The sequence below is a fragment of the Bombus bifarius genome, unplaced genomic scaffold (assembly GCF_011952205.1).
Source record: "Bombus bifarius isolate JDL3187 unplaced genomic scaffold, Bbif_JDL3187 scf7180000007966, whole genome shotgun sequence".
Classification (NCBI taxonomy): domain Eukaryota; kingdom Metazoa; phylum Arthropoda; class Insecta; order Hymenoptera; family Apidae; genus Bombus; species Bombus bifarius.
Window position 1 is genome coordinate 6,132,704 of NW_022884352.1, and position 25,719 is coordinate 6,158,422.

At 38.5% G+C, this 25,719-nt stretch overlaps 3 protein-coding genes and 1 long non-coding RNA gene across 9 annotated transcripts; 2 read left to right on the forward strand and 2 right to left on the reverse strand.

Annotated features, from left to right (window-relative positions):
- Positions 1-112: 112 nt before the first annotated feature.
- LOC117204414 lies at positions 113-8,563 on the reverse strand. Of its 3 annotated transcripts, none has more exons than XM_033441792.1 (6): positions 6,298-8,563; positions 5,979-6,005; positions 2,759-2,880; positions 2,204-2,443; positions 1,877-2,109; positions 113-1,430 (listed from the first exon to the last, which is right to left on the reverse strand). In XM_033441792.1, exons 1-6 carry the CDS (start codon positions 7,785-7,787, stop codon positions 1,374-1,376), a joined length of 2,169 nt encoding a protein of 722 aa, XP_033297683.1. In that variant the 5' UTR covers positions 7,788-8,563; the 3' UTR covers positions 113-1,373. The 3 variants fall into 3 exon arrangements, with proteins under 3 accessions (XP_033297683.1, XP_033297665.1, XP_033297673.1); XM_033441774.1 differs by having other exon boundaries at positions 1,873-2,109; XM_033441782.1 differs by lacking the exon at positions 5,979-6,005 and having other exon boundaries at positions 1,873-2,109; positions 6,298-8,562.
- Positions 1,190-6,304, forward strand: LOC117204424. The gene is made up of 4 exons (XR_004487091.1): positions 1,190-1,313; positions 2,187-2,317; positions 3,478-4,572; positions 5,395-6,304. It is a non-coding gene; the product is annotated as an uncharacterized LOC117204424 (long non-coding RNA).
- An 8,749-nt stretch (positions 8,564-17,312) lies between the features above and the next one.
- Positions 17,313-23,301, forward strand: LOC117205052 (solute carrier family 28 member 3-like). 4 transcript variants are annotated; one of them, XM_033443111.1, is made up of 12 exons: positions 18,967-18,996; positions 19,264-19,326; positions 19,586-19,748; positions 19,815-19,974; positions 20,068-20,233; positions 20,846-21,040; positions 21,110-21,271; positions 21,338-21,431; positions 21,494-21,653; positions 21,733-21,901; positions 21,972-22,311; positions 22,374-23,301. In XM_033443111.1, the coding sequence occupies exons 1-12, from the start codon at positions 18,967-18,969 to the stop codon at positions 22,400-22,402; spliced, it is 1,731 nt and encodes a 576-aa protein (XP_033299002.1). In that variant the 3' UTR covers positions 22,403-23,301. The 4 variants fall into 4 exon arrangements, with proteins under 4 accessions (XP_033299029.1, XP_033299020.1, XP_033299002.1 ...); XM_033443138.1 differs by lacking the exons at positions 18,967-18,996; positions 19,264-19,326 and adding an exon at positions 17,313-17,744; XM_033443129.1 differs by lacking the exon at positions 19,264-19,326 and having other exon boundaries at positions 18,910-18,996.
- LOC117205073 (ceramide-1-phosphate transfer protein) lies at positions 22,551-24,140 on the reverse strand. Its single transcript, XM_033443147.1, has 4 exons — positions 23,825-24,140; positions 23,357-23,565; positions 23,108-23,283; positions 22,551-23,035 (listed from the first exon to the last, which is right to left on the reverse strand). The coding sequence occupies exons 1-4, from the start codon at positions 23,950-23,952 to the stop codon at positions 22,913-22,915; spliced, it is 636 nt and encodes a 211-aa protein (XP_033299038.1). The 5' UTR covers positions 23,953-24,140; the 3' UTR covers positions 22,551-22,912.
- Between the last annotated feature and the right edge of the window lie 1,579 nt (positions 24,141-25,719).

The window sequence follows — 25,719 nt, forward strand, 5'->3', positions numbered from 1 at the left end:
TTCTTAAAAAATACCTTTTTTCATTAAAAAGAAAATATAAAACAGCTAAAAGACAATCCATCATATAAAAGGTAGGAGTCAAACTTAAAATGTGTTCAGTATAAAGGCATCATAAATTTCGACATCAAACCATTTATTTTTAAACAACTAGGCAATTAAATATACATTATGTACAGGAATTATGTAGGATTTTTGAGAACGTGTTGTCTTCTTTGTTAAACAACAACAGCATATAATAGTAAGTAACATAATCTTTCAGATGGGCCATTACAACATAGTGAAGTACTTAGTGCTTGTACCAAACTGTAATATTCTATATGGTCCCACCTAAAGTGTAGTAATAGAAATTCAGCACGGATTTGCGCTGCTTAATTAACGTAAAACATAAATATCTATGTCTAAGCTCTTACATTTGGTTGCATCAGTCGTGGGCATGACATGTATATGCGCGTATTACTTTGCACATACATGTGCAACGTGTACATGCATACATGTCAAGAGAGTAACCTATTCGATAATCTAACATGATCTAATCTAATTTAATATTAATCAATCTACTGATTCGATTTCACTGGTATGTACATCATTAAATCATACTAAAATTTAACTCTAATATTATTCATAAAATAACGGGTATTTCGATGTTTTTCTCGTAGAAGCCACGGTCTGTACGCATACTACAAGAAATGATAAAAAACAATAAAATACAGCTTACCACTACTGCACTTAAATAACACGGCATTCCATCTTTAAGTTAACATCTTGTTTAAATTAAAAAGCAGTCTATAAAAAAACTTTTACTGGGATTATACTCACTCTCTCACCAGTTCGCCACTAATGCAATTTTCGCGTGTTTTTTACTTCGTTACTGCTACGAAACTAATTACAGTGGTGACGGCGCATTTGTCTGCGTTTTGTATTGCGCGCGCTTAGAACAATAAAAAACCCCAGAATGTCGTCAATATGATTTTTGTATAAAAAATATTAAATTTTGTTTTATTATATTAATGAATTTAACGCATTCACTTATGCAAGAATAATTGCATATGCATTGCATAGCAATGGAAAAATTGGTTTTTCCATTTTCTTAACGAATTTATAAAGTATGTAGTTATGATCGATAATCGATACAAACACGTCGCAGCTTAATGACGACTATTCTTTCTACAAAAGTGTATTTCACACTTATTGTTGGTATGTGTTTGAATCGAGCAACAGTTCAAGGATTATGTTCTATGGTCTTCGTAAAAATGATCCTTGTTTTTTCCAAGGATAAAGTGCAACGTGAATGATTGTCTATTTTCTCACAGCATGTAAGTGTTTTTCTCTTCCACTCTAATGCCTGCAGTTGACGTACGTCTCCGTTTTTCCATTTACGATGCGAACGTAACGAGTACAGGCTCGTACGAAGAGTGCAGGTACTCGCTGGTCTGTAGAAAAAGAAGGCACTGTTGTAAATATGTTTTATAATAGGTAATTCCATTAATTATACTAAGACTAAATCTTTAAAGCTATCTCTCAAAATATTTAAATAACTACTCCAAGTAAATTATGCGGTACAAATATTTTTGCTGTTACATTATGAAAAATGTAGCTATCTATGAAATAAAAATTTAGTCTCAATATGATGGAACTGGCTGCGCGCCAGCGTGAAATCACGACAAAAACCACACAGCATCGCCAATACAGCAAAACTCGCAAACTATTAATCGCGATAGTCAACAATCGCGATTGTTTGAATCATTTAACTTATTCAAATGATCTAAGGCATCCAAGTCTGTTATGGCACACGATGTTAAGTGTCACGCAGGTATGCAAGCAGGCAATCGAAATTGTCACATCGGAGTTAGTATTGTTAGAGCACACACTCACATGCCTTCTGATCTGAATCCTGATCCGCGCAAGACGGTTGTTGAATATATAGAGCCGGTTTCAGCGGCCTGCCATCTTGATCTTCAACTTGTATTACCAGCCCATGGTTACTTCCGTTTCCATGAGAATTCCGTTGGTTAAGTCTCCAGAATCGAAGGCTTTGTCTCACATCCAATGCCAAATGGGTACCTCTGGATGTGAGAGGAGTCACAACCGAATCCATCAGGCGTTTCTTCGCTGTTAATACAAATTTTTATTCAGTTAATATTATCATTCGCTGTTAATAATACATTTTTATTCAATTAATGTTATAGATCAATCCACAACTTACATCGATGCCTCTTCAAAGTTTTCGTGTAATAGTAGACCGATATCCTGATCTTCTTCTCGTCTTCCTCCTCCTCGTCGAACGTGCTTTCCGAAGAAGATGTCGTGTTTTCTTGTGGTAATTTGAATATTCTTAATTTAGCTGCGACCACGTGATCGCTGGAAGTCAAATTCAATTGAAAGTGCATATTCATAGAGAATGAGTCCGTCCAGGCATCTTGATCCGTGTTCCGAGGAATTTGACCTGGTGAAAGAGAACGATACATATTTTATACCAGAAATATATTTAGAGTATTAACGAGATATTAGCCTATTAATTAGAAAGCTCGTCAGATATAATAATTTCTTTATTTATGGATCCCCTATTCTTTGATGCATTATTTCATTTATTTTCTCTATTGTTTAATACGTTATTTCGTTTTTATTAAAAATAAGTTGTATCACATTTATATTTTCGGACCCTGAAAACTTAACTGAAATTGATTTATCTATATTAAATTTTTAATCCGCGATTACACATAGTTAAGAAATATTGCTGTTAACAAGTTAAGTAACTTACAGGTCGGTGAAAACATGGTGAGTCGTTCGCGTTGAACTTGGTTGGCATCGGTGCTGAGGTTGAATCTTCCGGTGAGAGCCAGAACCCGCGTCTTGATGTCCTCGATGGCTTTTTCACCCTGGCTGCACACAGAAACAAAGATTTATAAACCGATATAAACTAGCAATAAAAAGTAAACTGGAAAATAAGAAATCACAGCAGCCGACAAATTCTCAATATAAATACTCGAATAAAACAATAAAAAAGGAGAGTTTGCAATTTAAATCTATTAGTAGATAGAAACTGAAGTTTTAGATTGAATCGAGGATAGAAATTGATAGTTAGAGAGTAAAGTGAAATAAAAGAATCAGAAATATTCGAAGAATTCCGTGCCTGATGATGACGACGTAAAAATTTTCACTTGGAGATACGTGTAAGCTTTCCGGGCAGCAAGGCAGACTAATGGATGGTGGTCAGTGACCTATAGGGCCCATAGTGTGGGTCACAGATATTTATTATACGTTCTAGACATTGACTAGACAGCCGACACGAGCACTAGTATATACCTCATTCGTCTCGTCTAGCAGGGAAGTGTTAATGCATTTGTATTATATCTCGAATTTTAATATCTCCTATTAAATGAATTTTTACTTTCGAATGTTTCATCGAACAGAGAACAATCTCATAATCTGAGCTTACGATAACGATAAATACTAATTAACTACTAATTAAACTTACAGAAGAGAAGACTTTCAAGTCTATCTATGTAGAACTTGCATCGACCATCAGGTGAGATTACGGGATTGCATAATGGAAGCTCTAAGTCATTAAACCCGGCAGGAAAAAAGGAGGAGCGTCTTTTCTCTACGTCACTGGCAAGGATTGCTTCACTGGACGCCCACTTGGACCTTTAAGCGCAGCCAATCGCGCGTCAACGACCTCGTTGTTGCTCGACAAACAACCAGAAGTGGTTTTCCTAAACAATCGACTGGTCAGGTTACGGGAATGGTGACCACGTGCGGTTAGACGTCCATGAGAAAATGTGAAAAAAATAGATTTCTTTTTTACGAGTTTCAACTTGTCCCACTTTTTTTTGTATAGGAACCCCTTTAGGGAAGCGGAGAACTAGAAGGATGAGAGTATTCGGACGAAATCTCGCCACGAAATCTTGACGGGTTGTATTCCATTCTAGACATGCTCCTTAATCTAGCCACGTCCAAGTCACGCATTCTACAGCGTCTCGTTGCGTACGTGTCACGTCTGTCTGCCGTCTGGGAAAGGGAAGGACTCGGGTGTCTGGAGGCCGTTGCATCATGAGAATGAATCCAGTGATCCTTCCCGAGTACCGTATTAAGAAAATTGGCTACGTTACGCCGGTTTTGTAACAGCCTTCGGACGAACACGAAGTAGCGTCGGCACGTGGAAATCTAGTCAAGAAGATTTCTTCAATTTCTTCAAGGATCTTTCATTTTTATCATTATGAAGAATTTATTGTATAGTTGGACAGGTCTTCGATCAACCAGGCGAATATTGTATTACAGAATAATCTTTAAAATATTATAAAAAGTATCATAACTTTTAGGAGAAAAAACTTGGAAGCTGTTCTGGACGAAAAAAATTAACGCGAGAAGATTGGTAGGTGGCGGAGGTCAGAAGGCTGAAGAAAATGTTAGATCCCGAAACGGTGAACGACGACCTGATTAACGACGTCAAAAAATGCACGTTGCATCGTCTGGCGGTGAGGTGGGGAGCCACTGACGAAAACTTCCTCCTCGCTCTCCGTTGCGCATCTCGCATCATCTTTGTCGGCATAGGAAGAGAGACGCATAGACAAGGTCAGCGCATTAAATTAAAATGTATTACATAACCTCATAAGAGAGCAGTCCTAACTGCAGTCTGACTAGACACCCGGTGATTATGAGGGTGCTCAACTTAAGGCTGCTGCGTCGTTGCGATCTAACTCACGTCCGCTTTACTATAGACATTGTAAGAAATAAATTAATCCGTCTGATACTATAGAACCACTTTACATCAGCCTCTCCCCTTGATCTGCGTCCCTAATCCACGTTGTTACCGTTGAGTAACACGTATAATTCTTTAGATGAAGTAACTGCGATTACTCTGTTCCTTTTCCTTCGACTGAAACCAGGCTAACCTTTGAAATCGAGCAAGAGGATTCTAGTATCGGTGGATTGTCCAGATCACCCTGTAGAGTCCCGAGGAAGAAGCGGAACGACGGGTACACCGGAGGACTCTCAGCAGGCTACGCCAGTGCCGACACGAATGCATTTACGCGTCTAGACTTAATAAAATAAAAGAAACGCCTTCGCACCAGAGGCCAAGGTGGTGGAGGAGAAGGAGGGCGATTTAAAAACATAGCTAGGGACCACGGCGGAATTTCCACAGCGCGTCCTTCCTGGCTTGCTTTTCGTTCCCGCGTCTGTCTTTCTCGACCACTCTGGTCGATAAATCATTTTTCGCTGGCACCAGAAATCTCTAAACGATATTATGAATCACTAATTTTGTCACGAAATCTTGACATAATCATTTTAAAATAGTTTACGTTCGTAACTGGATTTGTTCAGGTATAAAATTTTGTCAATACTCTTCTAAAAAATTTGAACGATCTTTAATTAATTTTTGAATTTTTTGTTTAGAAAAATATCAGCGAGGAAAAGGGAGGCGAAGCGGTTGAAGAAGCGGACGCTGGTCAGCCCGAGGCGTAGAAATTCAGTGGCGCTTCGTGGTTCTTCGTTTCATCACGGTATTTTTACGGGCCATCGAGATATTTTTACGTGGCGGGGGCAATGATTCGTCGAGAACGCCTTTGTCGTCAAGTATTCGCGAACACAGGTCTGGGTTACGTCGTTGGAAAACCGTTTGCCTTTTTCTTTCATTACGATAATTAAAGAGAAGATTGCCGATTTGGTTTCAAGGGAAAGAGTAAGAAGGGAAGAATGCGTGTTACCTTTTCATGCAGACACAACATACCTCTGTGGAGAATAGATCTCCTGTTGTTATCGCAATAAATCGTATCTCATGCAATACGAGCAATGAGATAATCGTGATGAGAGAGAATGTATTTTTAGATTATGCAAGCCAAGCCAGAAGGAAGGCAGCCGGTCGGCCGGGGGAGCAAAACAAAAAGAGTTCGACAGAATGTATCTGTCCATCTTGCTCGGTAAACCGAGTCCCTTACCCAAAAAGCATCAGATCATAGTGCCATCAGGGTGAAGCTTACCTGTCGAAGCTTGAGGTTAGGTTTCCTCTAAAAGACACAAAAAGCACATTGTATAGATTTTTTTATTAGACATTTTTGCAAAGCGAGACACACGATAAACAACATTTAATGTGAAAAATGAATGAGACAAAAAGGAACATAATGAATGAAAAAAATATCGAGCCATCTACGATTATTGAAATTTATGATCTTCCCCCATGAATCGAATCTGTACTGAATTAATTACATAGAAATATATCTTAATTATCAAGAGCATAGTGAACTGAAGCATAGATTAGGAAAACGCCGAATCATAAAACACATTGATTAGCTCACTTACCCTCGTCGATGAGCAATGGCTAGTTGCAGGTAGGACGACAAATTGGCTAAGGGAAGGCTGCCGGCGGATACGTTATTGTTGGCCATGAAGAGCTTGACAGAATCAGGAGTGTCGTTTAGATACCCCAACGTATCATTTTCGTTATCCTCCGGATTCCAATTTAGTCGGGAATCGCGAGTAGAGTCTTCATAGTCAGATGTCTCATTATCCTCGGTATTCTCGAAACCAAGGGAATCCACGAATTCAGGGATAACTCTGTAAACGTCATCCTCGACCCATTCGAGTCCTTCGTATTCACTGATCCTTTTATTCTCACTAAGTTTCTCTACACTTTTTGAAACTTCTATTTTATCAGTAGAATTGGTAACATGAACGACGATATCTGTACCATTTTTGTCCTCCGAAATTTTATCTGAAATGGTACTCTTGGTGGTACTGACGCCACTCGATGTTGAAAGTGTGGTTGCTATAGGATCATTGTTTAGATAGTTACCCTTTATGTTGGTGCTGCTCAATTGATAAACCAAAGGCACAGTAGTAGCAGTAGTTGAAGAGAGCGGTGACGATGTGGATGCATGAAAGGAATTGCCAGTATTCCTCGAAGTTGTATGTCTCATCATCGAAACGTGATGTTTAGGCATTCTAAGATGATTTTTGTTACTTTCCTCGGAACCTGAGCTGGAATCGAACTCAGAGTCATCGTATCGGATCTTAAAGACCACGTGAGGCTCCATAGCTCTGTCAAAGTCACGATGAAGATTATTTGCGACATCCTGCTCCTTGGAAGCTTTGGTAGCTTCTTCGTAGTCGACAACCGTGGGTTCTGACCAGGATTGCTGAAATTCTAAGTTGGAGGGTAAGTTCTCGTAATCGAGGATCGCCTGTCGATTATACGCCTCAAAGTCGAAATCTTTGTAAGAAGGTGACCTATCCACGTGACGATTCTTTTTACCTTCTCGTTTAACGTTTTCAAAATCAGGTTTCTTCGAAGACGAACGGTCCATGGAATTTTTATTCCAATTTCTACTTTTCTTTTCTCCATCTCCGTACAACACCTTCGACCAAGATTTCATATTTTCCTTTTTCCTCAGTTCTTCGTCTTTCTTCTTGTTCAGCTCCCTCTCACGAATCGCCAGAACTTCCTCTAGACTGTAATTTAGGCTTTTTAATAGCAACATGTCACCCGTGCTGAGATCGCCAGTGATTATTTTTAGGATAGCTTTCTCCAGCATCTTCTCCAGCCTCCTCTCGCTGAAGGGAACGGTGCCTTTAGCTTCTTCGCCCCTCAGACTCCTGCTCTTGTCGCCCTCGGAGAGCACCACGTTCTCGTTGTCACTGGCCGCGTACCTTTTCACGTGGTCCATCAGATCTCCCTTCTTCTTGTCGTCCGCGTGCACACTGCGGTGATGATGGTGGCCCGAGACACTGTTTGCAATCGAGACGACCAACAACAACACGAAGAACCCAGAGAATTCCATGACGGCCACCATCAAACTCTTCTTCTCAGACTGAGAAATTCTCACTTGTTTTGTCCCTTTCTCTCTGTCAGGATCGTACGAAGGCAGAAAATGCCACCACTTCGTTCATTGATACGGTAATGTAGCCACTGTTATCGTTCAATGGAGTCTTTCATTTTTATCGCGCGAGGGAATTCACAACCCCCGAAAGGTAAGCAATCGTCGTGACGAGGTAGGTTCGCTGAAAACCGCGTGGCTCTTCTCGTCGTAGCGAGTGACCCAGAGAACGGATCGACAAACGTTGACGGAAGACGCTGGCTGTGTATCCGCGTTACGAAGAAGTGTTAAATAAACTGGTCCGTGATACTCTGTGACGGGTGATCGCGGACTAGTCTAATCGCATCAGGAAGCCGCGGTATATATGTAAGTAGGAAAGATTCGTAGCATACGTGTGCACGGGCTGAGCAGTAAGTCTCAACTGAGCCGAGCTGGTCTGCTCACGGACATAATTCTGTCTACTCACTAATTCCGAGACAAGCACGAAGCCGCGAGAGGAGACGCGCCGGTGTTACTACGATCACTCGCTTTTTTCTTCTTCTCCTTCGTCTCCTTTCTCTTTCTCTTCGTGCGTCTGTTCCTCTCGCTCCACCCGCCGCGCGCGTGTGGTAATCCCTTTCCCTCGCTCGCCCAAATCCCGCGGTCGACTGCCTTTTCTCGATCTCCGTGACGCTTTATCGCGCTCGCATCTTCTTCTTCTTCTTCGTCTGCTCGATTTTTCCCTTTTTCCAACGATTCTTATCTCTCCTGTTCGCCCCTTTGTCTTTCCGAAATGTCAAAATAGGTATCTCACAGACCCACTTTTTGGCAATGGCGATGTTCTATTCGATAAGATGCAGACCAATACTACTTGGAATTCTTCGCCAGATGCAGACGAGGATTCAGGATCAGTATATCATGACAGATCTAGGAACGTGAATTCGCCCCATGTGACATTTTCGGAAGAATTTTCGTCCGGTGAAACGATTTGTTCGTGGTGTGGGAAGAGAAGGGAGACGTTTTCACGTGTTCGAGAGGAACGCGGACTGGCGTGACGAAGGGGCTCGCGGGAGAAAAGAAGGAAACGAAAAACGGTGGCTCGGAGGCGAGAAGAAATGAACGAGAAGGCACCTTGTATTCGGTTGCTTGTTTCAGGGGCAGCCACGTACGACTTTATAGGGTGTCTCCCTCTCCACCGTCTAGACGAATCCCAAGATATGATCTTTGAATCATAATGTATCGCTTTTAATAAATGCAGCCTCCGCGTGCGTGCGTGAAAATACGTGGCAAAGCACGTCGACGACGGGGCCCAAAAAGAAGAACGGGAACGAGGAAAGGGGGAAAAAACAAGCGCAGACTGAGAGAGACCGGGAGAGACAGAGCGGGACGAAAAATAAACCCGTGCTCGTGATCGAATCGGTCGCCGGGATCCGTGTGAAAATCCATAAATTTGGCTGCAAACGAGAAAGATTAGAAAGGTCGTGAATCTTTTGTTTTTTCGACGGACGACGTAAATTGTGGTGACGCGACCGAATCTGAAAATTAGGTTAAAGGATTCGGTTCTTTGAACCTGTCTGCTGTGACTGTCTCTCTGCTGGACAGACATCGGCCAGGCGACCGTCTGCTTTCTGAAATAAATCATTTGCGATATGTTATAGTGCGCCAGGGCGAGATTTATCGGAAATGGTTCGCGTCTAAAATTCTTCATAACAGTCGTTCGTATCTATTCTCAGACTAGGTAGGGTTAACTAACACCATATTTCTGAATAAGAATGATAGAACGATAAAGAAGTTGCTAAAAGTTAAGATTTTACATTCTATTTTGTATCTTAGATTATGCTCGGTTATCCCTGTAACAAGTTGAAGGTATGTTGCAACAGTAGAAATGTATCTTTTAACAAGAATGCTAGAATAATATAGAATAAATTTTCATGCTAAATCTTTCTCAGAATTAAGATAAATTTAGATTCTATTCTGTATCTTAGGTTATCCTCGGTTATCCCTCGGTTTGTCTAAAGCGAGTTGAAGATGTGTTGCAACAAGAAAGCCTCTTTATTAATGATTGATTTCTCTTGGCAGGTAGCCATCGTCCAGGATAAACTTTGCTAGACTACACCTCCTCCTCCTTCTCCTCCTACACACCTTCACATCAGAAGATGCCTGGAAAATTCTGAATCAAATTTTCGTTGAACGCATCGTGCGTTCGGACCAGTCTACCAAAAGGGTAAATTTAGCCGGGTGTATGCGATCTTTCTGGAATCGAATGAATATGTGGCAGCGGCAGGATCACCTCGATCGTAAACAAATGGACGGGGTCACGAAAAGAGAAAGAAAATGCGAGGGATACTTTATTCACCCCCGGAGCTACAGCGAGCGACTGTGTTGACCGATGCGTTTGGATCACGGGTGCATATAATCGCAGGTCGCTGCGCACACGCAGACACGTGCACGCATTTAAATGTACAAAAAGAGGGAGGCCACATGATACTGACGGACAACAGAGAAGTTAGATGGCAGACGTCGGGTGAAAGAGAGAGAGAATGCAATTTGATCCGGCGAAGAGAGACAAGTCGAATCGTCGAATCTCTCCGACGCGACGATGCAATACAGTCACGTCTGACGTCACCTCCGAATCCTCCGTCGCGATTCGGACGTACGGACAGACAATCTGGCGTCTAGACGTACCAAAATAAATAACGCGGGGCCTTGCCTCGCCATCAAACTGTTGTTTGCAATCGTAACACTTATCTGTCGGCCTTGTCAGGCCCCTCGCGTCGCGGATAGGGATGAGGAATAGAGCGGAACCCTTTCGGAACCGGCCCGTGGACACCCCGTGTCGTATTAATCTGGATCGTTCGATTAACATCCTAGGAGACATCCATTCGTGACTGGGTGCTTTTTGAAATCAGTAGAAATTTCAGTTCAGCGAGTTTGTAAAAGAGTGATGAATTTGGGGTAGCTTAAGTTTTTAGGAAAGTTTACTATTCAGGAAGCATAAATGTAATTAAACTTGCTGCGTTCTTTTAGTCATTTTAGACCCAATCGTGTTTTCTTATTTTTAATAAATTTCTTAACCATTTCAATCTAAATGCGTATGAGTTTTAGTCACTTGTTTTAGCCTAGTTCTAAACTTACTCTAAAATAAATATGTATATACTTTATGAAAGATATATATATATATGTATATTATATTCTCAACTTCATTTTCATATTTTTGTGATAAGAAAATATAATCATCTTTGCTTAATCGATAGAAAGTTTGTAGATTAGGAGGTTACACTTCAGGAAATTATGGAAAAGTATGAACTATCTCTTAGATATCTTCTTGTTTGATAAAACAAAAGTAAGATCAAGATATAAAAATACGATTCGCAGTACAATTATCAGAATCTATTTCTGCGCAATTCGCGTAATCCTTGTAACTTATATATTCTTACGCCAGCTCGGCGGAATCATCGATTGTTCGATTGACGCAGAAAAACATTGATAATAGTAGCCGGGTTGTGAGCTAGACAAAATGTGATGTAGGTTCGATGACTTTCTCCACGAACCCAAACTCTGTTAAGATTTCGACAAGTTGCCAGATTCTCTTGATACGTCAAACGACTGGTCAGATTTCCTTGATATCCTGATGTAAAACGACTAGTCGCAATTCGGGGAAAAACTATGGACGTGTTTGCGTCGCCCACGTTTGTCGAATTATTTCTCCGTTTGGAATTGAAACGTGCGAAAATAACAGTGAGAGAGAAATGTTAAGTGTGATACAGCTCGGTCAAGGGTGAAAAGGCAGCGCGAGAACACGTAGACAAGAAGGAAAAAATGGAAATGCTGCAATTTACATGACTCGGATACATCTCTCTTCCTCTGACACCTTCACGAAGGCAGACAACTATCGAGATAAGGAATATACCTGGAATCCGGTAAGAAAGGGAGATTTGGTCTCGCCTGCTCGATCCTCGGGCTTCGTGGAAGCGAAATTTGAATTTCGAATTGTATTGCGCAATCGCACCCACGCATAGGTGCACTCGTTCCGCCGCCTCGCCATCGCACGTGGAATCTTATGAAATCGAAAACATCGGTGTCCCGTCCACCCTTTTTGTAATATTCCAGTATTTTTATTAGACGAAAGTAAAATATTCAACATGAACGATCACGCTCCTAGACGATTCTCGATCATAGATTTCACAGGTACCGTTACATCATGCATAATTACAATGACTGACAAAAGTATCGGGACACTTAACACAGAAAATTTTGACAAATGTATTACGCGCGTTAGATGAAACTTTTTGGAGTTTCATTAACATCGTAATCAGAGTCGACTGTCGCGATTATATTGGCACAGTTTGATTGCAATTTGAAAATGTATATAAAAGTTTATTGCCACAGTTTATTCGTTGTATTTGAGAACAGTCAATTATTTCCTGCTGATCGTTGATCATTGAATATATGGTATTAGATTCATTAAATTCAAACCTCGAATAAATGACATTTCATTTTTACCAACCAAATGATTAACAGTTGACTGTTCAAACGCTTTGATAATATTTTGCAAAGCACGTGCTTGTAATAAATATATTGTAACTTGTACATTTTTTCAGAACGGTTTCAAACTTTATCCAATATAATAATGTGTCTGACTGCAATGTTAATGAAACTTCAAAATGTTTTATACAACACTCGTAATAAATTAGTCATGTATTATTGAGCAGTAGTAGACCTTTTGGATTTTTGCATTTTTCAAACATTTCCCCCTTTTTTAAAGAAAATATTATTTATTATTGCCGTCCGTCATTATCGATCTTCTTGTCCCGATCGATAAATTTAATATAAAAAGCAGCATTTCGTATTAGATGGTAATTTATAGGATGCAGTCTGGTTAGTCGGAGATCAGAGATAAAATAAATTCGCTGTCAGAGCACAAATTGTTCCTACCCGTCGATTCAACGCGTGTCCAGCGCGGAGATTAATTTCCAGCGGCTACCAAGCTTTCGGAAGATGATCGCCAGTCCAGATAACAGAACATAGGAACTGACGCAGAGATGATAAAGGGCGGAATCCGACTCTTCCCGCCTCGGGAGAAAAGTCGCGTGCTGCGACGAAAGACGACGGATCGGATTCGTCGCATTCCGGCGAGACGTGCCCGAGACCACGAAGAGAGGAACATGAGTATTCCAATTTTAATGCGTACTTGTATTTCCCTTCTCTCATCCCGTATCAAACGTTATCGATACCTTTTAATAATGCAGGAATAATTCAAGAATCGAATTAAAAATGCATTGCCAGTGTCGAGAAGGGATTTAAATCGATGCAATTCCTGAAGAGAATCGAGGAATATCAATGAGGCCAATCATTCACGACTAATTTGAAGTCACAAGACACGAATATTCCAATTAAAAATGCATTACAATCGCCACACGGCGTTATTTAAATCGGAGTCGTCGATGATAAATCGCTCAGGATTTCGTCGAAACAATCGTCGCAACGAAACTTGTTCCTGGCTCTGTCGTTGGCATTTCGGGGATTCTTTTTTAAATGTTCCAGCAGAATCGCGCGAAATAAGAGGAACAGGAAGATGCCTCGGAAGAATCTTCAATTTTCTTCGGTTCTCATCTTCTAGGACTGGCTGGCCATCTGGTTTACTGTTTCCATCGTGGCCAGCAACTACGCATTTCCGCGCGTTAAATTCCTCTGTGGGAATCACACTGTTCACTTGGATCAGATACGATACGTTCGGCTGAACCAGATCCATGTACCAGAATCCGGCGAGTCTCCGATCGTAGTGCAGTCAACGTTGTTTTTTATCTTCCGGCATCGCATTCCCAGACTCTCTGTATCTTTTCAATTTGTTACGTTCAGCGACTTTCGAATCTTTAATTAAGGTTGTGTTTTCATAAATCGTTTTCTACAAACGCACAAAAAGGAAAGATGACAAAGATAAATACGATATTATTATCAATTTAATACGAATGAATAAGCGAACCTAATTTTGAGCTGGCCGACATTAAATGAAATTATTCCAATACTTTCGTGCGCCACAGTATGATCTCCAACTGGAATCGTTAATGCGTTATTTTAATTAAGAGGGACAATTTTTTGCGACCCTTACGAGAATTGATTGTCGATACGCTGCTTTATCCTCGTACTTATCTCTGTCATAAATTTTGATGAATTACCATGAATGAAAATAATTTAGAAAATGAGAGAACATTGAAAACATCTTCGTACAGTCGCTTCTTCTTTTTAGAAATTCTAATTATTATACATCGTTATGCTCATAATGCATTGTTTAGAAACATCCAAATTCGATTAAAATTGTAATATGGTTCATCGATGACAACTGTGTTCCACGAAATTTTTGTTTAACCTACTAAGGAATAAGCTAACGACAGCATAGTTAGAGGACAAGATTGGTGAATTCTCGCACTGGAGGTTCCTTAGAGACGATTTTTCGATCCGGGAGGCAACGTGATGCCGCGACGTGCTGCACCGCGCTGATGTTGAGAAGCATGTGTAACGCCGATGTTTATCCACAAGTTATGCTCTTCGGATTTCGCTATTCTCAACGGGCTTGGCCCCGTGCCAGGGACCTAAAACTGGCTTGCTTAACTTCTACTACGTAGAACAGGAAAATAGAGGAGGTGTGTAGAATTATCAAGGCCGTAGACAGTTCGGCGAAGCGGATAGCTCCGAAAAATGCAAATTGCGCCTGAGTGGCGGGAACGTACGTCAATCGTTCGTTTGACGCAGCCATTTATCTTGAAATAATTTCGGTCTACTCGTTTTCTCTATTCTTAGAAAGAACATTCTCGGGGATTTATCGAATGATTAAGGAAAAACTAATGGTTGAGGGAAATTCTTAGATCGTCCTGAATCCGATCTCTATTCTTACTTTAAACAGTAATTTAATTATGTCTGTAGTAACTCGCACCTCCTTTCTCTAAAATACCTACGAACTGATTTGTTTTCCTTAGCTGAAATTTAGCATCTTCTCATTTTTCAAGATATGTTGAAATATTTGAAGCTCCCTGCGTTTAGCGTCCCTTTAAGGAACGTCAGAAGGTATACAGGTTCGATATTTTTAATCGAACGAAGAAAAACAAAGATGGTATAAAACTTTCGTTTTCTTCAATGTCGATATAGTAGATGGGGCATTTTAGTTAAGAAGGGCAATGATCTTCTTTTGCTCAACAAGGGGTCGCAAACTTTACAAATATCTTATCAATTTGTTATTGATGCTTTACTTCATCCCTCGTGTTTCTTGAATTTTTACTTTCCCTTCGAATTTCTTTTCTCCGAGTAGATTGTCAAGGGCGTGCATTGAACATCATAAAATTTTATTCAAATAAAAATGTCCTTCAAAAAATAAATGGCTTAAAAATGACTCAGATACCAGGAGAATGACCTAACAGAATGGACGTACGTTGTTTGTTTGATCGATGAAACGATCGATCAAGAAGAAACTCTTCTTGTAGACGTTGATCAAGGACTGTTTATCTCTGTTTTTTAACTTCCACCTCTTACGACGCATCGCAGTCGCTGTATAAGCACTGTCTACCTAGACCTAGACTGTCTAGGAAATCAAGTTCTCCGCAGTTAGGGTGTCAGATAGCGCATGAAAAACATGCGGGCCTGGTTTCCTACAAAAATTTGTACGTGACTCGTGTTCCTGTCTCGTCTCCCGTCACGTCTCGGATAGATAAGAGGCGACTCATCTTCCTGATCCACATCGTCTTAATCTTTGCTCCGCCGAATTAATTTGTTAATCACTTCCTATAATCGTGAAATTAAAAATTCGCGAAAACAAATCAGTTTCAGGTAGTTTGATTTTAATTCTTCCAAAGTATGTTAGTACGATATATATATATATATATATATATATATATATATATATATATATATATATATATATATATAATTTAATTATTCATAAGCATGATACAATTTATTTTATATAGAGATGAAACAACGTGCACCATTTTGCGCGATTAGACTAATTAAACTAGAACTACTGATCTTTACCATGCATTCAAAGTATGTTAAATATAGCTAATTAGAACTAAATAAATAAGTACATATACGTAGTCATGTTTCTGCTTCGATGAAAGTAAAAATTAAATTACAATAATTTTCAATAATTAGGAAAAGAAAAAATTTGATACCAATCATTTTAATTGGTAGTTCTAGTGTTAACAAATAGCCGTGATTAACAGATCACTTAGATCTTGAGTAATTGGATTTTTTTGTCAACGAAGGGCTTTCTTTAGCATATTCCTGTCTTCTTGCGAATCGATCTGAAATCGCATCTGAAATCAATTCTGAAGGTTTTCGAAGTTATATTATTCGTGAACCGATCTTTTTTTTTTTGGAAAGACCTTCGATCGGTCCACGTGCGCTTAAGAAATCCGCCTCTCCCATTATTCGGGTACGCGGACAAATAAGCCTCGTTATATAATTTGATCGAAATCTCAGGCAAAGAAAAAAGGGACGATTGAAATCGATGGCATTCCGACTTACGCTCCAGGCGACACATTCATCGTAACCTTTCCCTAAATAAATGGGTGAAAGCTTCAGCGTGCAGGAGTGACTAATTATCTAGTGGCAACATACTCGCAATCCTCTCGGAGGTCGCCGATAAAGCGTTTGTTTGCGCGAGTGAATATTTAACGCGCTGAAGTTCCGTAATACCCGTGTTTTTCAAATTTTACATAGATTAGTGAGCAATTAAAGGAACAATATTATTCTTAGAAGGTATTTGCAAATTACTTTTGTAATTTTCCACAATTACATAATACTTTAATTTTAGTATTAGAAGTTATGTAAAAAATATATGAAGATCACAGGAGAAAATATAATATTCTTCTTGTTGAATTTCTAATCCTAATATCGCCTTCTGGTTAAATAGAAGAATTTTAATACGACATAATTGAAAACTGATAGAAGCTGCTGTGTACAAGGATGTAAGTCTTTTGAAAATAATTGATAATTATAATCATTATCATTATTAACACAAACGATATGTCAATATTACGGAGAGCAATATTTTTAAAGTTTATGAGGAAGACGCATATTTCAGCTCCGTGATCAAATACAAAGGTAGAAAATCATTGAAATTACGAAAAATGCATCATTGTAAATCTGTAAAATTTCTATTTAAAAATTACGAATTGATAACTTTATAAACTCTGATAATTCTAAAGTTAATATAGGATTTTAAGATGTTTCTCAGAAATTCGCTATTGTCCAACGATCTCATTACCTTGTACCATCAAAGAACGCAAAATCTCAAGAACGATTCTTGAAATCGACGTAACTCGCAGTGAATTCCCCTAATTCCTTCTCAATTATTCGCGCGTCCGTCATTAGGTGATTACGGCGAAGGTGATTTCCTTTTTCAAGGTATACGCCGTACGATTAACGCAATACTTCTCGCGCACGATAATTATTTTTATCGTCTAGGAAGCGCGTCTCGCAATTTCCTCCCGGTCAGTCATTACACGGAATGTCGTAGAATCGTCATGATCCTCGTGACTCTCGCCTGAAATCTGAATTGCGAGCAGATATCGTCGATTACGAGCACGGTTTTCCGGTTTGCTGGTGCACGCGGAGGCCGCCAACGACTTGTGCGTGGCTAAACACGGCGGAAGAATTTTGATGGACCACGCAAGAGAAAGTATCGACAGCCGTCGCGACGTTCACCCTGTTAAATTGCGTTTCGCGTCCGCCTTCACCCACGATCCGTTACAACGACGCGTCGTCACGTGACCGACAGCTACGTACCAGACTCGTGTGAAAAAGAGCCAGGAATTTTTTTCGACCTGTCGCCGATACAATTGCCCTGTCTCCTCGAAATTCACGGGTTCTTTTCGAATTCAGGGCTCGTAGGGCTCGCTGGATGAACGAGGCATTCGAATCGACTCCTCAGGATTGTCGCCCTTTTCTGTTATTGCGCAGGTAATTTTCGAACCACCGAAAATTCGTGGCTGTCGGAAGAAATTCGCTTCAAGGTATTCTCTCGTTTAGGTAATTTTCGAGCCATCGAGAGAGAATTCATAGTCTGTCGAATTAACAGACTACTGAAAACTCGTATCCATTAAAAAAAATTCAAGTTGAAAGAAATCTATTTCAAAATACTTGCATATAGCGGTGGCCATCTGTGTACGTAAGACCGCTTCGTAATTTTACGAAATAAACAAGATTAACGTTTCCTACAGATCACTTTTCACAGATCAAACTCGATGGTAATAGTATCGTGTGGCTCTATAGCGTAATTTTATTTTATTTTTGAATCTATTACGGTTAAAAATGAAAAATAAAAATGATTCAAAAATTGCTTCGGCTACAATGATGGACTATGTATCGGTAGTCAATTTTAACAAGCATGTATAATATATAACATATAACGTAACAACATGTACGATAAGCATGATACTCTATTGTCTTATCGCGCTGCAGGTGGAAATCTACGATAATTAGCGCGCTTAACCCGTGTCCCCTACGCGACACGAGGCCGATCGTATGAAACGAGGTCAATTGTAAAATCTTGTACTCGAAATTCATTGTTTCCCCTACTATCCATTGATGGTAATGATTAATAGTCATATCATCTTCAGTGATACAAGAGGCTTATCTGAGTGCACGCGTCCGAAGATATCGATGCCGTAGCATTTCTGATCCGTCGAGCGTTAGTATAGTAGAATTCTTTTCTTTGCCCAAGACGGATCGTGACTAAGAACTTTTGCTTACTTAACGTTCTATAATTTTACATTCAATTATTATTAAATTTGTGCGTTACGTATCGTAAAGGCTGTGATCGAATACGTGATATAATTTGATCGGTATAATTAGTGTTGATAAAAAGAACAGTTTACTCTTCTTTTTCTTATATATATATTTTTTTTCTTTTTTGTGTTTGGGTAAAAATTATTTTTTGAAAATTAGACCATGTGTTGTGCGAAATTCGGCAATTAGTGGACTTACTCTTATCAGAGTTATCTGGTATCGAAATAAGCAATTATTGTACCACTTATCAGTTGCTCGTACGAGTAAGGTAACCCTGCTTCTGCAGAAATAATTGCCTTTTTTTCTCGATCACAATGCGTTAGTTATCTTTATGCCCGTTAGTTAGTTAGTAACAAACTGCGCCTGACAAAGAGAGCACATTTCTGTTGGAAATATGTCTGGGACCCTAAATCCCGGGTTTGAGGTATTTTATATTTAGTTTATTCTGTACAATCATTTCGAGTATTTCAGATATTTTATACTTCATTTCTTCTATACAATTTCCTATTATTTTCTATAATTTTTTCCCTAAAAATATTTCCTCTTACTTTAATTAGTTAATTTCTGAAAAGTATTATCGTAAAACGTTATTTCCATATTATATAAAATATTCTATTGCGTCGAGATTTCAACTGAGAGTGATTAGTATTCCTCAAGCGATTATTTTTAGCAAGTTTCTCCGTTTTTACAGAGTAACGAGTTTAACACATTCGAGATTGAACATCTGACAAGCGAGGAAATGACAAGAAACGTGGTATGCGGCGCGCTTGTGTCTCTTCGTTTGTAATGACAATGATAAAAGATTGTTAAAAGAATGCTATTGTTCAGTGAGATAAATTATTACATAAAAGTTTCGTCAAGTATTTATCAATGATAGTCATGTTTCTCGTTATCTAGAGTACTAGCGAAAACTGTGCAGAATTTTTTATATTCATATTTAGCGCAATATTATTTTCGTTATCACTTTGACTATAAAATAGACTTATATTTTCAACTTGTGTTTCCTTTTTCAGGAAATGGCAGAAAATTCATCTGGTTATTTGCGTGCAGGACACGATGCCTTGAACAATTTTTATTCAAAACATCAGCTACTGTTCAAGTGTCTGTATTTAATTATAGTAAATGCTGTGGTAGTAATTTATCTTGTTTCTGCCACATTATACTGGAAAAAAAACAGTGAGTAATCACGATTCTGAAAATTCGATTATTTCGTTATTTTTATTTAATCCAGACTTTTATCAGATGACGAGAATTACTTCAATTGGTGCGATGGTTACGGACTGCTAATCATCTTATTAGCGATCGCTTATGGCGGACTTTTTTATCATTACTTAGGGCACTTAATTCTCAGATATTGTTGCCGACCATTCAACAACGTCGTCAAAAATCTCAACAAAACAAGGTAAAAATCTACTCGATTTAATAAATGCATGATCGGCCATGTTATCAATGATTCAATTGATTATACCGAATGTTTCATTTCTATTTTTGGTAGATATGGAAGCATTATTATTCAGACGGTACTTTATGCCTGTTTCTTAATTGGAATCATAGTATTTCTCATTATTGACACTGCTAATTCGAGGGAGAGATTAAGGAGTGGACTTGGGATCATTATATTGCTCGCTATCGGATACATATTCTCAAAACATCCTGGTCGCGTGAGTAAATCGCATGTCAGATATTACAAAATTACAATTTAATACACACACTATCAATTCGATATACTACCGAAATTTTTCATCAAATTTTATTTTACCTTCACTCTGAGTAGATTATCGAACGGATATCTTGAGATATAATGACGAGCGTATAAATAGGATACTTATTTCTAAATTCAATGAGTTGTATTATGGAAGTTCCATTTTTACCTTTTCCCTGTAATGTAGGATTTAAAAGTACGCTTTTCATATTCTAAAGCGCTTTAAATATAGAACGGCTTTTTATCTTAAATAATAACAATATTGTAATAGCGTAGATATGGATTTAAAGAATATGTAAATGTGTAACCATACATAGAATGCACATGAAATGCAAAAACGTACGAAACATTCCAAGTAAAGTATTCATTATAGTATCTGATAGGTGAAACAAATTTTTATTTAGCTTCCGATTCTTTATTTGTATTCATAAAGGTATGAATTTGCACAGAACCCTTCCCATTTATATGCTCGCCGCTATTAAAACAAACGCTTAACATTACATGTTCTATTTTACATAAAAATCGGAAAAGTTTGACCAAGAATTGATATTTATTATCTTTACAAATTCAGGTCAAATGGAGGCCAGTTTTGTCTGGATTGATTCTACAATTTCTCTTTGGTCTCTTCTTAATTCGATGGCCCTTGGGTCGATCTATTTTCCAATGCCTCGCTAACAAAGTAGAGGGGTTCTTGAACTTCGCCAAGAGCGGTGCAAGCTTCATTTACTCCGACAAATTAGTCACCGATGGTGTCTTCGCTTTCAGCGTCAGTGAATTCCCTCTTTTAGCCCACAAAATAAATTATCCTCGCTAACTAAAATACTTTATATTTCAGGTGCTGCCTGTGATCTTTTACTTCAGCTTCTTCATCCAGATTTTCTACTATTTAGGTACCATGCAATGGTTCATTTTCAATTTAGGTAGAATACTACAGAGTGTCGTGGGAACTTCGATTTGCGAATCAGTAACATGTGCTGGAAACATTTTTCTTGGAATGGTATGAAGGTAGACCGGTATTTTTTTTTTTTTTTTTTGGATATTGTGACTGTATATTTATTTTCAGACGGAATCACCGTTAATGATCAAACCTTATTTGAACAAACTGACTACCTCGGAATTGCACACCATTATGTGTTCGGGTTTTGCCACGGTGTCAGGTGACTAAACAAAATGTTCGATTATTTCCCTTTATCGAGAAGATGCTAATTATAATTTTTAGGAACCGTTTTCGCCGCGTACATAAAGTTTGGTGCAAATCCTGCTCATCTGATAACCTCCACTTTGATGGCAGCACCAGGAACTCTCTGTTACTCCAAGTTATTTTACCCGGAAACCGAAAAGGTCATAGTCACTTCCCATAATGTTAAATTAGAAAAATCGTGAGTTTCTTTGCAATATAGTGTACTACGGTGATAGTACTTCAACGAAATGTTATTTATCATAGAAAATTTGTTTTAGGAAGGACTCTAGTTTAGTCGATGCTGCGAGCAAAGGAGCTGTGGCAGCGATTCCTCTGATTTTAGGCATAATCGCTAACATCGTCGCGTTCGTGTCCTTTATGGCGTTGGTCAACTCTCTGCTCTCTTGGATAGGGTCATTGGTTGGTTACGAAGAATTGAGCTTGGAAGTGAGGAAACATTAAAATACTCAGAATAATTTCATTCTTTCTGTTTTGTTGAAAGGTCATTCTTTTCTAGTTGATCCTATCGAAAGTATTCATGCCACTTAGTTGGATCATGGGAGTGCCCTGGGATCAATGTGACGACGTGGCTACTCTCATAGGTCTGAAGACTGTGGTTAACGAGTTTGTGGCCTACGAAACTCTAGGAAAGTATAAGGAACAAGGTCGAATTTTTGGTAGAACCGAGGCCATAGCTACTTTTGCGATTTGTGGATTTGCGAATCCTAGCTCAGTGGGAATCACCATGAGCATGATGAATTCTCTAGCTCCTGATAAGAAGGAATCTGTGGCCAATGCTGTCATGAGAGCATTCGTGGGTGGCAGCATTATCTGTTTCATCACTGCCAGCATTGCTGGTAAGATTTGGAAGATCATTTTCCAGTTAAGATTTTCTCTACTGATGAACTTTCATTTTCAGGAATGCTGATATCCGATGACTATTACTAACAATGAGTGATCATATTGCCATGGACCGTGACTGACAGTCTAGTGATCACCACAATATCTATTGATTACCCAATTATCAGAAAACGCCATTGGTTTACCGTTTTGTAAAATATTATTGTAAATAGGTAGGTCAATAAGGAAGACTTAGTTTCCTCGACAGACTTAACTGATATTATTGCACAATATTATATTATAACATAAATATTAAAATCGACAAATAACTCCCGGCGGCTACATCGAGTTCTTTAAATCACTCTAAGTAAGTTTTGAAAAAAGTACGAGTAACATGGAAATCTAAGCTAGTGCATTTTGTACATTTTCGGTGATCATAAATGCGATCGTGTATAATAATAAGTAAAGAAATATCACAAAAGACATCGATATAGGTGCTATTCAATGTATGGGATTGGCAATGTATCACATCTTGGATGTGGAATGTTTGTGTTGTGTTGTGTACTTTCTCGAACAACAAGAAGTGGGTGCAATATTATACGTATCCTAAATGCATTTTTATGGTAGACTGTGAAGTTGATGGACATCGTAGAGATTGTGTGTTCGATTGAACACATCAGTGGTTACCTCCAACATTTTTGGCAAAACATCGACGTTTCTTTGAACGTCTGTACCACAGACCTAAAAAAGAGATATGAAAAGAATGATTAAAATCCAGAATGGTCTATTATTTTTATATAAAAACATAAATACCTTTCTGAATAATAATTCTCTGGTAGGCATTGTATACATGGCAACCACCGCTGCCTTTCTGACTACCCATGGATGGTGCTTAGCTAATGTTTTATTGTAAGCATCCTGGCAACAGCTGGATGTCTTATCACTGTCCGACAATTCTCCCAATTGTCTTAAAAACTCTCTAATGAAATCTACAAATTCAGAAGATATTAGTGAATAGAACACAATACATCCTTGCAGAGAAACTTTCATACATTGTAATACCTAATCCTCTATGAAGTCTCAACAGCGTACGAGCACCATTTGAGTGATCTCCTTTGTCCAGAATCTTGTTTTCTTTCTCATATTCTATCATAGATTTTATCGTGGTATAATTCCGGTCATCTTTGTTCATTAAATCATTCAATACCTGGATTTTTTCCTTCAAGTCAGAGGATACAAAGCCAAAAACACTGCCCATCAATTGGAAAAATCTGCAAACAAGAAATAACATTACACATATGTCATTCTCAAATGAAAACAGATGGTAAGAAGTATTTAATGACAGGGATTTGTAAATTTAGATCAATAAAGGATATTACACGAATTGTGGACATTACGCATGTCATTGACATTACGACAATAATTCAGACTTAGGAGAAAGTTATGAATGACTATTAATTAGATGCAAAGTTTACTTCCAGCTGATTATAGGTTATAGTTAATAGAAAACACAATCTCTTGCCACCTTACTTGTAAAGTTCATTGTAGGCATCCAAATAGGCTCTGAGGTCAATATCGTCGTCTTGTAAGAGCGCTCGATCAAAATGGTCGTGAACTAGTCTAAGATCGAAATACAGCAGTTCGGAGCCTTCCGCCATTTTCGCGTTTCCGTATTAGGCACAGTAAATGACGACTAAACTCATTTGCCACTTGTTACTTGCCACGCAGGTAAAATTTAAATCATCTTATCTGATCAAAGATAACATACTAATTAAACGCAGTTCTGCTTTTATGCGTTCTGTTGTTCGTGCAAACTGAGATAACGAAACGAAGATGATAAACCGGGCTGTAGAAGTCAATTTTATTCTGCTGTTAGACTGGATGGTAGTTAATTATCAATGTCGATAAATTTTAGTATTTATGTATATTGAAAATTTTAGGAGATGAACTTCATTTATAAAAGTGTTATTTTGATAAACTTTATTTTCTAACCTAGTGATTATGGTATCACATTGCGCATAAATTTTAGGTTTAATCCTTCAAACCGTGGAGGAAATAACAAAATATCTTTCTTCGTATCATCGAATATGAAATTTCTTTAGTTCTATCACAACCAAAATACAAAATAGATGTGACATGTAATGATTTATTGTATACAAGATTATCGATTCCTTAAGTAGTGGTAAAAGCAGAGAGATAGAACATGAATCGTTATAGAATCAAGCACACCCTACTAGTAAATCTTGTAATTAAAATTTGAAATTAAATCTTATTGAATCATCTTTTTGGCTGATACATTTCCTTGGTAACTCATACAATGAGATTTCAGAAGTACTTTAACCTTGATTATTGCTTCACTTTAACATAATTTGTTCTTTTTATATCATACCAACATATACCATAAAATATACCATTTATTGTTTTTTAGATAAGGGTAAGGAAGATAGAGAAGCGAGTTGCTCGGTAAGGTAGGAAATGTAACAAAAGTTGAACTCGTAAATGTAATTAAGTTATTAGTATTTTAATTTTAATACTCTACTATAAATTGATGGGTGCAATAATGTTGCAGTATATGAACGTAACTTGATTTTTGAATCGTTACCTATCAACACTACAATCGGTAATTGATAAATAGTTTACCGATCGTAGTTTCTTCACAGGTTTCCAAACATCTCCAAGTGGGTCGCTGTACACTGTCCCTCTGTTTTCTCCTCTGCAATCTAATTCAATTGCAAACGAATGACCATTAAACATTTCAAACTTGCGCTACCGCATATTCATTCGCGTGAAAGCAAATGAATAGAAAACTCTGAAGGAACATGTACTTTGACAGAAAAATCTTCATCTCCCTTCTTTTCAATCTTCTCCTATCTTTTTATAATATCAAGGAAGAATATTTTACAATTTTATCATTGCTACGTTTTATCAATTGAAATTGGCAATTCGCTAAAAATAATTAATTCGAAAATCGACCATAATCTCCACGACCATGAACCTTAAGAAAAAAAGTCCACGGCAGTAATTAGTATTGACCATTACGTAATCGGTTACGCATACGAACAATAGCGTACGAACAAAAGAGTTTGAGAATCTGACTGACACATAGATATACGTTGGTAACTGGTATCCCTGGGGGCGTTAAATAATTCACCGCAGCTGGGACTGAGGGTTAGGTAAGAGGCGAAGCTTGTGGGAGGGCGAAGGAGGCGAAGGTTGAAGGGCCGATCAAATATTCACGTCTACTTCAACGCGGATGGAGCTAAGCAGCGTCGAGTATGGAGAACGTAACCGAGAAAACAAGAAGCAGCAAAATCGAGATTGACCATCTCTCATATCCTTTTTCCTTTCGAAAACCTTCGCGCTGCTTACGAATCACCGAATTCAGAAATCCAAACATTCCGGTCTATGCCATATGTCTTAGCCTT

What these genes read in the sequence shown, in the direction of transcription:
- LOC117205052 (XM_033443111.1), top strand. Translation starts at nt 18,967, where the DNA reads ATGTCTGGGACCCTAAATCCCGGGTTTGAG. An exon ending in AATGTTAAATTAGAAAAATC is followed by an intron (nt 21,654 to 21,732) that starts GTGAGTTTCTTT and finishes AATTTGTTTTAG; the next exon opens with GAAGGACTCTAGTTTAGTCG. An exon ending in CATCACTGCCAGCATTGCTG is followed by an intron (nt 22,312 to 22,373) that starts GTAAGATTTGGA and finishes TTTCATTTTCAG; the next exon opens with GAATGCTGATATCCGATGAC.
- LOC117205073 (XM_033443147.1), bottom strand. Translation starts at nt 23,952, where the DNA reads ATGGCGGAAGGCTCCGAACTGCTGTATTTCGATCTTAGACTAGTTCAC. An exon ending in GCCTACAATGAACTTTACAA is followed by an intron (nt 23,566 to 23,824) that starts GTAAGGTGGCAA and finishes TCTTGTTTGCAG; the next exon opens with ATTTTTCCAATTGATGGGCA. An exon ending in GAGACTTCATAGAGGATTAG is followed by an intron (nt 23,284 to 23,356) that starts GTATTACAATGT and finishes CTGAATTTGTAG; the next exon opens with ATTTCATTAGAGAGTTTTTA.
- LOC117204414 (XM_033441774.1), bottom strand. Translation starts at nt 7,787, where the DNA reads ATGGTGGCCGTCATGGAATTCTCTGGGTTCTTCGTGTTGTTGTTGGTC. An exon ending in CACCATGTTTTCACCGACCT is followed by an intron (nt 2,444 to 2,758) that starts GTAAGTTACTTA and finishes CTCTTTCACCAG; the next exon opens with GTCAAATTCCTCGGAACACG. An exon ending in GGATTCAGATCAGAAGGCAT is followed by an intron (nt 1,431 to 1,872) that starts GTGAGTGTGTGC and finishes CTTTTTCTACAG; the next exon opens with ACCAGCGAGTACCTGCACTC.